The sequence below is a fragment of the Metopolophium dirhodum genome, chromosome 6, assembly GCF_019925205.1.
Source record: "Metopolophium dirhodum isolate CAU chromosome 6, ASM1992520v1, whole genome shotgun sequence".
NCBI classification, from domain to species: Eukaryota; Metazoa; Arthropoda; class Insecta; order Hemiptera; family Aphididae; genus Metopolophium; species Metopolophium dirhodum.
In genome coordinates this window covers 11,239,431-11,254,552 of record NC_083565.1, presented here as the reverse complement: position 1 = coordinate 11,254,552, position 15,122 = coordinate 11,239,431, and the positions used below count along the sequence as shown (strand labels likewise).

The following is a 15,122-nucleotide window of genomic DNA, read 5'->3' as shown; positions in this document are numbered from 1 at the left end:
GGTGTACATAGGTATATGGTGTGAACGAACAGCAGTTTTCCCGTATTTGTCTCCACTTGTCCGCTGTCGGTGGCGCACACTCAAAAACGAACAGGGACAGCACGTCGATGGAAAATATACCACCCACCAGATCGTTTTCAAAAAAAAGAAAGACTTGTGGGGTCTTCGCCCGTCCACATCCTCTCGACACCGATCTTTTGAGCATTTTTAATTGTTTTATTACCACTACAATCTTTATCTACTACAATATATGAAATTCAAAACTAAACATATACATGATATTACATTTATTTATTTAAAAAAATATTATAATATGTAGTTATATTAAATACTTATATGCAGTTATACATCTGTAATAATCATCATCAACAACAAAATGCAAAGTTTGATCATTGGACAAAGGAACAATTTCGGAGCATACTCTTGAGAATTGAAGCGGTTCTGAAAAATTACATTAAAAAGAAGTTACATTTGTTATTTTACTCCGTATACTCCAGTAGTCCAGTAATTGTGTTTCCATTGTATAGGTTTCCAGTATTTTGAATTTGCATGCATGAAATGTTCTCACAGGAGTTGACGTAGACACTGGTGCATAATATTTTAAATAATTGGTATTTGCCATTATTGGTATGTATGGAAACACGACATAAACGTAAACCATCTATGGCTGTTTTAGGAAATTTACTATTTGCTTTCAGTTTTGACTCTCATATGCTTGTGCAAAGTAATAGCAGTTTGAATTTCAGTGGCCGAGTCATATCGATAAAAGATGGGCTGCGTCGATGTAAAATACTAAAATGTATTAATACTAAAGTTTTTAAAATGGTTAATATTGCCTATAGGCTAAACTCAATAAAAAAAAAAAACAGGGAAGTTGAAATTGTCGCTGTCTAAATCAGATTAATATGCATGAATGTATCGATACGTTTTATCTAATATATCAGTTATCAAATACCTACTAGCTGGTAACATACCCAGGTGGGTAAGTGTAGTGCTGTAGAGAGGGTGAGGGAGCGTGTGGGGTGGTGTAACACCTCCCCCTCCTACCATCTGACGTATTTATGCAAAAAATATAATATTTACAAAGTGCCTCAAATATAAAAAAATATGTTGTCATTTGATCGCTGTAATGCAAAATACAGTACTTAGGTTTATATCGTTTAACTTAAGTGCAGCATAATATAAGTGTAGGTACAATAAATCTAAAAACACCAGGTCATCGAGTTTTTTACTGTACAATATATTAAATTTAAAATATCTAAATTTCAGTGACTTAATATAATTACATAAATGTCAAAGACTATAGGTACTAAAAAACTAAGTGATGTGCATTAAATGTGGATTTTGGCCTTGCTGTAAAAATTAGAAAAGGTAACTATATAATATTAGTTATTATAGAGCCTTTTAATTACCTAAACGTTTAAGGGCCACGTCACCACGATATTATATTATTGTAAATTATAATAAACATTATACATAATCACACAGATGTGGTTTATTTATCTATTATAATATATTCTAACTATCTTCTTTGATCACCTTAGCGATAATAAATTATTTTTGACCTTTTGAGCACTTAACTATAATATAGCGGTAAACCAATCAATTCGAATAGGTAATAATAAAATATAAAACAAAATCGTTAGTCGTCACCCTGCATACTTACTTTTGTAGTTGAATATAATTGACTTCGGTATAGGTAAATCGATTTAAAATCGAAATGATAGTGATATAATCGATGTACATATACGATAGTATAATATTAGTATGTATATAGGCATATTATAGCCGATGATTAATATTTAATGGCTACTGTATAATATGATGCTATAATACTATAATATAAATGTAATTTAATATAGACGTTTGCGTGACTCTCGTATGTAGTATGTATGCACTATAATACATATAGGTACAACAAAGGTACCTTTTATATGCCGTATGGTTGTATGGATAATATGTTAAGCTATATTATAGTGATTGTGTTATATCAACATATAAATACGAGTGACACGTGACATTTACTTTTTATAATAGTATATTGTACTCACGAGGTTGTACTAGATAATGAAGTTCGTTTTATAGGCAATATTTACACCATATTTTAAATAATAAATATTATTTAGATTAACTTTGAAATCTTCTCTTTAGGTATACTTATAATCGTTATGAATCTTAATTAATAAATTATTCCACGCAAAATACCTGGCATATTTTTGACTTTAACAATATACATAGACGGACTGTGACATGCATTGTAAATATTTGTAATTTGTAATATTCTACATTAGTTTATGCTTCGTATCATGCCTCATGTCTGTGTCATTATATCATTATTCGTTTGTAATTATACCAAATACTGAAGTACAGTAGGTAATCTATACATATTAGGTATACTTGCTGACACGGCAATGCTTTGCTATCGCTAGGTTTTTGTAAATTGTGATTGTTTGACTCCTTTTGGGTGTAACACGCTGTGGAAGCAATATATTTTTAAGTGTAAATTATATTATATTTTAATTTATATAGTATAATTTTATAGCCATCCCGACTGGCGTTGTTCGTGACATTCGCTCGTGATTATGCGAGCAGTATATACTATCAGGTAGGCAATCTACCAGCAGTAGATCGCGGTCGCGGACTCCGCGTGGTGCGTACGTAAAGTGTATAATATTTAACTCTAAAGTATCAAAAAATGCAAAAAATTGGTCCACCGAAACCATGGTTCGAACCCGATACATTCAGTACTAAAATCGCATCAATAACAATAATTGACAAAGGCAGAAAATCACCAACTCCATGTGTTGGTTATTTTATGATCTTTTAATTTGTATGTAAGTTATGACTTATGAGCTTGTAAATTATTAAAATTTTAAAATACTTATAAATTGTATAAAAATTAAAATATCGTAAAAAAGCCAACACAGGGACATAGGTAATGTTCTTAAGTTAAAGTTTGATAATAGGTGAATTTACTTCAATATTAAAAATAACAAATTAACAACACATGGATGGTACTTGGTTCTGCTAAACATAAATTTGCTATGTTCCGTGTGGCCGTGTGGGTCAGTCAGAGAAAACAAATGGTGCGCTGACATCCTCTTAAGTACATTTACCTTAGTATTTAAGTAATACACTAATATAAAATACTTCCTAATGTTAAGTCACTAAATACTAATCACTTACTAAAGGGACGTTATTTAAAATGAAATAGAAATAAGAACAAGTACATAATATTATTACATTTTATTTTTATTCTGATGAGGAACTATTAAATTAACACGATATATTATTGAAATATTTGCTGCTTATATAGTGTTACGTTTTTGACTATACTCTTTGCGTGAATGCATGATTACACATAAGTACATAACTATTTTAAGTGGAGTAGGTAACACTAGCGAATTGTACAGTCAAGTACAACTGTATACATATAACTAATACAAAAATATAAAAAAGTATGTTATCATAATATTATATGGAAATATAGGTAGTACCTATAGACGCCTATAGTGAAGTACAACTTTTAACTATAGTGTAATAAATTACTAATTGGTAAATATTAGGTTTGATTAGGTACTAGTTTATAGAAAATTGATTGCTTATAAATTATATTACCAAGATATTCAGATGTTCTGATATTCATAAATGTTGGACGTTGGTAATAAATACTAAAATATATACTAATATAAATTATATAACATACATGTATGCATATTTATGACTTTTTATGCCATTATTAAATATAATTTAGTAGATACTTTGAACTTTTTACATGGGTAGTAAGGTAGGTATGGGGAAGTAATGGTCACGCTGTTTGATTGTTCCAACAGTAAATCCCAAAAAATATTAGAAAACTAAGCTGACATTTTTTTTTTTTATTAGGTTTAAGGCTTTGACGACTGAGATAATTAGGCTGTAGGTTGGTAGGGTTGGTACTGTAGGGTAGGGACGGTTAGTATGGTCGGTTAGGAACACGTGTATGTGTGGCAAGACTTTTGCGCACTACGAACCCGGGTGGTCACCCATCCGAGAACTAGTGGCAGTGGCTATTGCTTACTCTCAATCACGTCGTGTGATTGATTTCACACTGCACTGCGCCACGCCGAGCCACTTCAGATATTTTTATAGATATCTTAAGTTTAAAAATTGACAAAATTAGATATTTAAATGAAGAATAACGATTTTAGTTATTTTTGTTGTAATTTACAAATATTATTCGTGGATACTTGAAACTTTTAAAGTATTTTATTATATTTTATACATACAATGACATTTTGAAGTGCAATTTTTTCGGAAAAAAATAATTCAACCCACGTACATTATTACTAAATTATGACTAATGAGTAATATCTAATAGTAAAATTAATTACTTTAATAGCAATAATATCATAGAATATACTTAGTACAATAGTACCTAATTAGGCTGATAGACCGTCTTCGCTCAGAATCGTTTTTGGTATACAATTATTTTAATATATTAAATCATTCAATTCAAACTTAACACATCCATTAGTCACTCTACACTACACAGTTTTTTTATGTTTTTAGATAAAGATACAAAATAAATCCTGCAATAGTAATTATTTATTAAAATCTATTAAATTGTATCTTATTCAATATAGATCTACCTTCAATCAGCGGGCCTGTCAAGGTATCATTTTTTATTTATAAAAATATATATATATCACTTAGGTACTTATACATAATATACCTATGTATTTTAAAATTTTAAAATGGCCTATAGGTATGCAAATTGTAAATATTCTCCTTCTAAATAAAAACAAAAATTTAATGAGATTACTTTATAAAATATTTGTATTTGCTTTTAAATTTAATATATTTTTTAAATTTTTAAATATTTTTTTATTGGTTTAGAGCCCGGAAACTATGGCCATTAGCCCAAATTTAATATTTATTATAACTATTTGTTATCTAAATATTATAAATTATAAAAAATATACAAGAGTTATATTTCAGATTATAATGTATAATATTATACTAATACTTTTAAGGGCAGTTAAATATAATAACAAAATATAATTTAAACATCATAGTTACACCTACTATAAACTTACTTGCTTCGTTCCTCATGGACAATGGATATTTTAAATTTTATTTTTGCATACATACAAGTACCTAGCAATAATAAAGACAATAATATTTAAAAAAAATATTTTTAATGAATATATTCAACAAGGCAGAATATTATGCTTATTACGTAGGTATCTATTCGCAAATTTGGTAAATTCGGTTTTCTATTGTATTATAGAAGTAGGATAATTAGTCACAAATTAACAATGTATAATTATATTTCCTTTGTTTATTTAGTAAATATAATATACCTATTGTTAAAATCTAAAATCATTTTAACATCAAATCAAATAAATAATAATTATGCACTACCTAACCATATAGTATATGCATATCGGCACCTACTCCTTGTATCCTTATTGCCTATTATTGTTCATTACTTCATCACTGTGATCAGCTATTTAATTTATCCCGAATGATTCTCTATTAATTAACTATAGCCCATTAAACTGTGTCCGTATAGTATAACCATTCATGATTCATCTTGAATTTTGTCACCATGCCGCCATGGTAGGTAAGTTACTAATATATACAAAAGCCTTCAACATCCAACAGGTAACTACTATTTTATTTATTAAATCGTACAATTATAACGGTGGAAGACATAAGCGCCGAAATGAGATAAGAAAAAAAAGTCGTATCGTACAAAAGCGCCAAAATCGTATCGTACATAAGCGCCAAAATCCTAGATACCTGTGTACCACGGTTAATAGATATTAAATTTAGAACTTTATCGTTCAAAAACTCCAAACGTTTAATCTTAATCGACAAATGTATAATCTGATTACGATAGATTGTCACATAGACAGTCGTGTGTGAGCAGTTTTGTGTTATAACATATTGTTAGTACCTATTTCGTAAGCATTCGTTAAAATGGATTTTACAAAAAACTGTTACGAATAAAGGTGTTGTGTGTATTTTGTTTAAAGAGCAAAAATATAGATTTTTACGAGAAATGGCCAGTGGTAATGTGTCATTGAGGTGTACCAAAAAAATGAAAACCAATGACTGCAATAATTGTAAATGAATAATATTAATTTTTTTTTTTATAAAATCTCAACCGATGTATTAAATTTATATTGATTTGCATGTATATCATAATTTATGATTTATTAATTTTACAATATAATATCATTTTTATAAGATATATCAATTTTGAAAAAACTACTTATATAAAATATTTATTTTGGCGCAAATGATATGTCATTTTTGTACCTTTGGTGCTTATGTCATATAGCCAAATATAATGAGTATTATAATAAGTACCTATTGATGTACCATATTAAAGTACCATTTGCTTAACTGGGTAATCTACCTAAAAGTTCGGCAAAAAAAGGTTCGATGGAATAAAAATCCAATATTTATTTTTATAATTTGGTATAATTACACTTATAAGTTATAGTATACCTATGTTAATTACCAATTAGGCAATGTTGATGTGATTTAATATGCTTTTTAATTATTTATTTATATTACATTTAATACCAATTATTTTAAATATCACTGTTGTTAAATGTTGAAATATAATACTATGTTGTATGCTATACCATTTGATATACTAAATACTTTGTATAATATCTACAACCATGATAAATACTAGTATTTATAATCAATAGTAATATACGAGATAATAGGTAGGTATGTTATGCTGATTGGTAGACGGACAGACGGTAGTGTTTGTACCAATCTGATTAAGTCGATAACTGCTAAAGATGCGAGTATCACGTCCTAGGAACGTTACAGTGACATTTGTTGTCTCCGTCTTACAAGTGCGTAACATATACCAACTTTTACGCTCAGCAGAACATGTAAAGCTTTGGTAGTTTAAAAATTAGAGTGAATTAACCTTTTATAAAATTTAAAGGTAAGATTATTATCTAGACAATGTCATAGGCTTTTTATTATATTTTAATTTTAAAGCGAATTATGAGTATTTTAAGATGTACAAACAGTTTACAATTTTAAAATACACATAACTCGCTTTAAAATTAAAATATAATAAAAAACCTAAGTCATTGTATAGATAATAGTCTTACTAACGGAGATAAACGTGTTCTGCTGAGCGTAAAAGTTGCTGTGTTACGCACTTGTAAGACAGAGACAACAAATGTCAATGTAACGTCCCCTTAACATAGTCTCCAAATGGTCAGTTAAACCATTATTCTATTCTGTGGTTAAACGGTTCCTCAAACGTGTTTTTATTTACTTTAACGTAGAAAAACTTCTTTTGCGTGCAACTTGAGTTGAAGATAAGCTTAAAACTTACTTATAACCTATAAATAAATAAATTATAATATGACTTTGAATACAGTTTATATTGTACTAAAATATTGAAATAACAAAATATGCAGTTAAAACAACGTTTATTTTTTTGGTCATTACATTGTTGTTTAATATCGTAATTATTTTCCTCTTTTTCTTCTTCACTATTAGATTCTTCCATATCATATTGAATTTGTGTTTTATGTACATTTTTGATTTCATAATTTAACGAGTATCTAAGTTATGGCCATTTTTTTTTAAAAGTCTAGTAGTTCTTCTCTCAAATCTGTAGCTTCAATTGATCCATTCAACTGACAATAATTTCAGTAAACATTTCTTTTTTTAACAATAATAATATTGGAATTTGGAATCACTACTCGGTTCTCGGAAGTTATTGGCTATTTCAGTATTAAAAAAATATTCTTATTATTATATTATTTATCTAGATAAATTACCGCAGATAACCATTACATTTATCCAGATGAGTTAATTAGATGATTTAATTATTTTTATCTAAATAAGATAATTAAATAAATAATTTTATCTATAGATAATTCCCAACACTGTTAATAGGTACCCCATAAAATGCATAGGGCCCACCGGGAATTTTCCCGATCTCCCGGTGGGCAGGTCCGACCTGAACTAGTGCCACGGTAATTCGTGAAAACGACGATAACGTTTCAGATTAAACGTGGTTCGGGGATAGAAGATATTGTCAAGATAATTACAGCATTCATCCATATTATCTACGATATTTTCTTGGAAATACTCATATTACCATCGGTACCCACATGCGATAATGACATGGGTAATGTTCAGCTGTGTTATTTAATATTTAAAATCATAATTGCATAGAAGATTATTGCAAAGGAATTTTAAAATGTAAGCTGTTTATTTTATGGTGATGGACAATTTGGCTAAGTACAATACAATTAATTACAGGCACCTAGTACCTACCTACAATACATTTTAGTTTTCCGTTATTATTGATAAAAAATGTACATCACAAATAAATTCTTCTTAAAAATTTTTTGAGGGGGGGGGGTTGTCCCCAAACCCCCCTCCCGTTAGTACGCCAACGACTCTACTTAAAATCATTCAGTAGGTAGGTGCCTATAAGCGTATAATAGCGTACATTACTATTCTGTATACCCATTACCAAACGCATAATATACAATATTATTATATGGGTAATATTTTGAAAGCATAATCGAAACTGGTTGACGATGGGGGTTCGACTGACCGCGTGGCGCGCAAATGTTTAATTGAAAAAACATACTTGATTGATGCGAAACTATAGTTAAAAACGAAAATAAAAATACGCGAGTAGAGGTACACGCGCATGCGTGAGCCGGGTGTTCACGAAAATTCTGATTGTTTGTCGCCGCCGGCCCTTTCAGACAACTGTGAACCGACCGGACCTATACAACACGACGTACATCGTACGCGTTACAGGAGGTACCTTGTTATACGAATTTTTTCTGCCTATACACGTTGTTATTTTTTTCACGCACCGCCGTTCAAACTCGTTCTTAAATTTCACTCCCTGCGCATAGGGCGGGCATTAGGGCCACGACCGACCCGACCCGACCCGACCAACCGAACGGCCGCGGCGGTCCGTGGACAGCTCGGCGGTGTCGAAAATACGAGCGATATAATAATTCCAACGGCGTCGTATCGTGACTCGCGCGTCTATAATACCGGAGAGTGCCCAAATACGACGCGCGGCACCAGCTGCTGTCGTCTCCCGCATTATAATAACAGTACGATAAAGATTCTGATTTCCCGGTGAGGCGACCCCGCGTATACCGGGAGGTACCATTGGATTTACGATATTTTTTTTTTTACATTTTTCGTGTTCGCGTGCGCTCACACACCAAGAGGCAAATTTAAATCGTACCCACAAAATTTTATTTCATAATATGATATATAATATAATATAGTATAAGAATTTCATATCGTATTGTATCATTTCCCTTTGATCGACCGTTAAAAATTACACTATACTGTTGTTCGACTTCAACCGCCCGGCTTTTTCTTTTTCATACGATCGCGCACGGACCAAATAATTCGTTATTATATTTTATTTTTACCGAAGAGTATATTATATTAAACGCTGGTCGCTGGTACACCACGACCACGGTGAACCGCACACAATATATTATTTTCATCGAAGTCCCGCACGACGTGAATAACGGATTGATATTGTACTCGATAAATATAACATATTATTTTACACGTCGTTTTATTATAATGTATATTATTATGAGCGCAGAGCGGCGAATGTCAGTTGGCGACGCCATATTATTATAATCGTTATTCGTTACGAGTTTACGCGCGGGCCTCTGGTACAAATTATACAAGCGGACGCGCAAGCGACAAGCACTCCGCGAGTTTTTTACAACTTCCCCGGCACGCGGCGGTCCGGTTTATATTCTCTTTGGAAAATCAATGTGGCGGCGACGCGCGTAGGCGGCAATGCGGCATCGGAGGCGGCAATGGCGGAGCCGGATCGCCGGAACCGTTAAACTCGTAATATTATTATATAATAAAAATATACGTTGTCCTTATTGTTTTTTCTTTCATAACATTATAATACATTTTTTATTGCACACGGTACAATTTACTCGGCTCCTGTGCCCTGTCCAAAAATCGCCATTTTATATGATGTATATTGTATACGACGCGCAACACTCGCTCACACACACACACACACACACACACACACGCACACACACAAGTACACAGTACACACACGCGCTTAAACAATAAGGGCGGTTTACTGTTTATTGTTTAATATAATAATAATAATAATAATAATAATATAACGGACGGACGGTCGTGATATTATACCATGATGATATGTAGGTATAATCAATGAACCCGTGTGGGTACCAAATTTACGCGCGGGAAAGGGTATTTTAAACGAACGGTTAACGGCCATTAGCGAAGTTCTTGACACGAACAGTTTTGTATTTTTCTCGGATCTCGATCGTGACGGTCATACAAGAACTGACTGGTAACCCACAGCTGACGTCCGAGGTAAAAACGCTCGAACGCGCGCAAAAAAATATTTCGAATTTCGAATGAATAAGTACGCACTCGGTACGGTACTGTATACCCGAACGCCACCCACCCGCCGACCATGGTCGAAGTGTGTTTACGTCCGACCAAGGCACCATTATACTATTGAAGTGCGGCGGCGCCCCCGCGAGACTACCGTGGTTACCGTATTATTTTACGTACACGTAATAATTGCCAATTGGTAAATTATGATATTGCATAGACAAACTAATAATATGTTCACGTGATATCGGTCTTGTGCTTGAAAGTTAAAAACCCATCGATAATATTGTTATTATTATTATTATTGGGCTGCGACGTGTGTCTTTGTAGACTGAATTTGAAAATGTACCCCGATGTACCTACATAAAAAAATATATATAAACATATAATTTTTATAATATTATGTAATATTATGTGAGGAGCTGTGGAGTAAAGCGATTACAGTAAAATGACGACAGAGTGTGTAGAAAACACGAAACACGTTTTATAACAATAATACTATACGACAATGTGTTGCGTTTGCCGAAAGTCGTGCCGCCGGTACGCCGTGTATAATTAAAAACGAATTTTTCGTTGATGCGAACATGCGATGGAAAAAAAAAATTTATAGTAAAAATCAGGTAATAACTAATATGAGTACCCCAATCGGCCCGCGACGACTGTAAGATTATAATATACATATCGTGTGCGTTAATAATATTATAATATAATATTATTGTAATTATTACAGAACTACGGCGTGTGATAAAATATCGTTTTTTTCCGAATTTGGTTCAATGTTTTGAATTCGTATAAAAACACCGTCCGCCACCGCGTCTTGTTTTTTTTTTTTTTGTTCGATATTAACGCTTGAAGCGTCCGCGGGGCCGCGCTCTCGATTGCTTTAATCTCAACACCATTACCGCGGGCCTCCGGTTTTAATCTCAAACCCCTCTCGATTTTTCTCGGATTTCGTCCGTGGGCAATTTAAAAACAAAAAAAAAGCATCAACGCGTTGAGAAAAATGTCCGAAAAATTTAGCAACCGTCTCCGGGGTTTTAAACGGCCGGTGACCGGTGAAAACGGACTTTGAAAATTCGGCGACGTCCAGCCCCACCAGCACGCGCCATCTTCACAAACAAAGAACGCCGCTCGCTTGGGCCGTATTCGCTGTGCGTTTGTCCGATCGTCCGTGTGCTCTGTTCGCTTCCCGTGCCGACCCGCGTGCATAACATTCGGTTTTTATTCGTTTTCACGATTATTTCCGTCCGCAAGTCCGTGTGACTAGGTTTTCTATCCGTAACAAACACACGCACTCCGCACCGGTGCGTTATTCTCGTCGATTTTTCAAACGTCGCGAATCCCCGTCCAGCAGTACGTTTTTTGATATTTTTTTTTAAAAATTTTTTTATTTTCGAAACCAAAATCCCCAAAATGAGTACGAAAGAAGCCAAGAACGACGTCGCCGTAGACAAGATCGCCGACGATGTTCTGGACGCCAAGGCCGACCTGAAAGGCACCAAAAGAACAGCAGACGTAAGTAGTCCTGACAGTTTTTCATTTTTTTTTTTTTTGTTATATAATGTACATATACTTGGGTTTGTATTTAACCCGGCGGCCTCGCCGGTCGTTACAACAACAAAAACAACAACAATATTGTTCGATAAGGCGACATAGAAAATCGTCTATATATTCGACGAATTCGCGCGTACGCAGATCCCGCGCGTCCGTTGCGCGCGCGTTTTCCCCGATTTTCGAAACATCGCGCGGGCCGCCGCAACCGTCACCGCGTTGGTTGCCGGTTACCGGCGACCGCCGCCGCCGCCGCCGCGATTACAAAACGCACCACATGCCCGCCATTTTTAACCCCCGGTCTTATACGAGCGTGTGTGCTGTTTTTTTTTCCCACCGCGTCCTTTACTCTTTTGGCTGTACCGCAATTTAGTGTTTCTCGCTCGTGGCCACTCGACGTATTTTCGTTCGTTCGTTAATATTTCGAACACGATTTTCTCATTCGATCCGATCGTTGTGTCGAATTTATCATATTTTTTTCATATCTCGATTTTTATCGTCCGCCGAGTGGTTTATTGTCCCGATACCGCCGCCGCCATCATCATCTCCATCGCTTCGATTATCACCTTCACCAATCACCTCGGTTTGTCGTAGGTATTCCGACATTCGGCGACGCCGTGCGTTGTTTGTTTCCGGCACACCGACGGTTGTTTACCCGGTCTCTTTTTAACCCCCCTCCCGCCCACCATCCGTAAGCACACCCGCCCGGCCACCCGCTCGCCCGGTCTATCGTGTCGGCGTCGGAACATCGGCGCGGCACCCCCGCCATAGTAGCCGCCGCCGCCGCCGTTCTCGTTTTCTCGTACTAGAAATTGACCACCAAAACGCCGTGTAATTACACGCGTTACACTCGCGTCTTTGGTTATTATTACGTTATTAATAAAGTAGGTACTCGTTATTGCGGCGCCGTCGCGCGGTGATTATTGTTCTAATAACTTGAAGACGGCGGCCTTTTTCTCATTATATTAAAAAAAAAAAAATCGGTTCCCGCTCCGCGAGTACCGACCGCACACCGCTTGAACGCGCCGCCGCAGCCGCTTTTCCGTAACGGACGGCAGACGTTGGCGTTGTGTTCCGTCGGCGCGGCTGGCGGGGGAACCGGCCGACCGTCGTTTGGGACGCGTGTTTTCCGCGCGTTACGGATACGCCGAGAGCAAGGTGACGGACGCGTTACTGATCCATCTCGGCCATCGCCCCGTCGTTGGTGAGGTCGGTAGGGGGGAATTATTGTTTTAATTTTATAAAAATATATATTTATATCCACCCGATATTATTATTATTATTGCGAGCGGCGGTGTCTTGACGTGGGACCCGAAGACCGGCGACGTTTAGTTGCTTCTTTCGCGCATTAATAACATTTTATTTTGAAAACGCGCGCACGTCCCGGTTTGACGACGCCATTTTTCAGCACGGAATGACGTAACGTACGTCGCCCAAATGCCTGCATTCTAAAAATTCTACAATAACGCCTTAGCGATTATAGTCCGATATTAGATCCAGTTTACACAAAATTATTATTATATTCATCCCCGTGACTTTGTTATGTAACGCGTGAGTAAAATAACTAATCGCTCTGTGTGGTAAATTATAGGAAAAATCAGAAGAAGTGAAAAAATTGAAAAAAGAAGAAAATGGTGAGGAAGACCTAGATGAAGAAGATGAACCCGAAGGCGAAGAAGATGAGGAAGAAGAATTCGCCGAAGGTGAAGATGATCTAGATGAAGCTGACGGTATGTTACTTACACTACACATTCCTAATAATCCAGTTTTTTCACAACACGCTATTTTCACAGGTTGTTCAGAGGATGACGAAGACGATGTAGATGGTGTAGAAGAAGAAGATGATGTGTAAACTGACATAATGTACAATTGAACAAGTCTCTTAATTTTATATAATTTATACATAGTGCCGCATGTACTCGGTAACTCCGTTCGATAGAATTTGATTCCAAAAATGTAATTTTTTTTTTTATACATAATATGTAAAACAAAGCTTTTTTGCTACTGAGTGACTAAGACAAAATTGGATTTTTTTTTTAAATTTTAAACACGATATTCCTACTAATTTGTCTTGTGTACATGTTCTAAGTCTCTAGTCACTCACTATCAGTCAAGTTTTGAGCATGTACTTGTGAAAAAAAGTTTCTAAACTTTAGGTAACACTTGACTGGAATACTTAAACTAACTCGACCACCGACTATTTACATAATGGTTTTTTTTTTTAATAACAGATTATAAATGCAATAATTCATTTTTTTTAATAAATTTAATACTACTTAAGTATAAGTAATTAATATAAATAATATTTACAAAATAAAAAATTGAAATACTGAATTGTAATTTAGTTCATAGGTTTGTCTTCTAAAAATATATATATATATTATATATTATCGTTTAAAATTTAAGCTACTTTTGTATAAACATTTTGATTAAATTATAAGATAATCAAATAAGTACCTCGTGTTGGTTTTTTTTATTTTGTATTCTCGGTGTGTTTCAAAGTTTAGGAAATTTTTTTTTTTTTTGTTTCTCATTCCAACTAAAGAATTTTTTAAGAACTTTTTAGCCACTGAAAATATGTTTTAAGTTTATGTTTAACATTAAATAAAAAAAGAAATTGTAATGTCAATTTATTTTATCCCATTTAACTATTTAAGTAAAATAAGTATATATAATATGATATAATTTAATATATATATACACACACACACACACACACATCAATGTTTTGTTGTTTAGACAGTATTGTAGTTGACAATTAATTTATTGTTGTAAATAATTCTAGTACAAAATAATGTTTGGATTGTTAATATTCTTAATACATATTGTCAGTTGCTACAGCTCAGCATTTAGTTTTTATTTACTATAAAATTACTGTTTTTTTAAGTAATACAATATTAGCTGTTTTATATACTAAATGGTCATTTGTGACCTATGGTGAAAGCAGCTTTATATATTGTGTCCTGTTTCCATATTTTTAACCAGTTACTCAATTTCCGTTGTGAGTAACAAAACAAATTAAAATTTAATATTTTTTAATGATAATTATTGTCTTGTGAATAATTTTTCAAAACAGTGTATGTGTAATTGTCGTTTGACTCTAATAAATTTCCTATTCAAATAAATGGTAAAATAATATCTACCGAGTA

The 15,122-nt window shown here is 33.8% G+C and overlaps 1 protein-coding gene across 1 annotated transcript; it reads left to right on the top strand.

The window, feature by feature from the left end:
- Positions 1–11,562: 11,562 nt before the first annotated feature.
- LOC132946416 (glutamic acid-rich protein-like) lies at positions 11,563–15,122 on the top strand. Its single transcript, XM_061016409.1, has 3 exons — positions 11,563–11,937; positions 13,565–13,703; positions 13,767–15,122. The coding sequence occupies exons 1-3, from the start codon at positions 11,836–11,838 to the stop codon at positions 13,823–13,825; spliced, it is 300 nt and encodes a 99-aa protein (XP_060872392.1). The 5' UTR covers positions 11,563–11,835; the 3' UTR covers positions 13,826–15,122.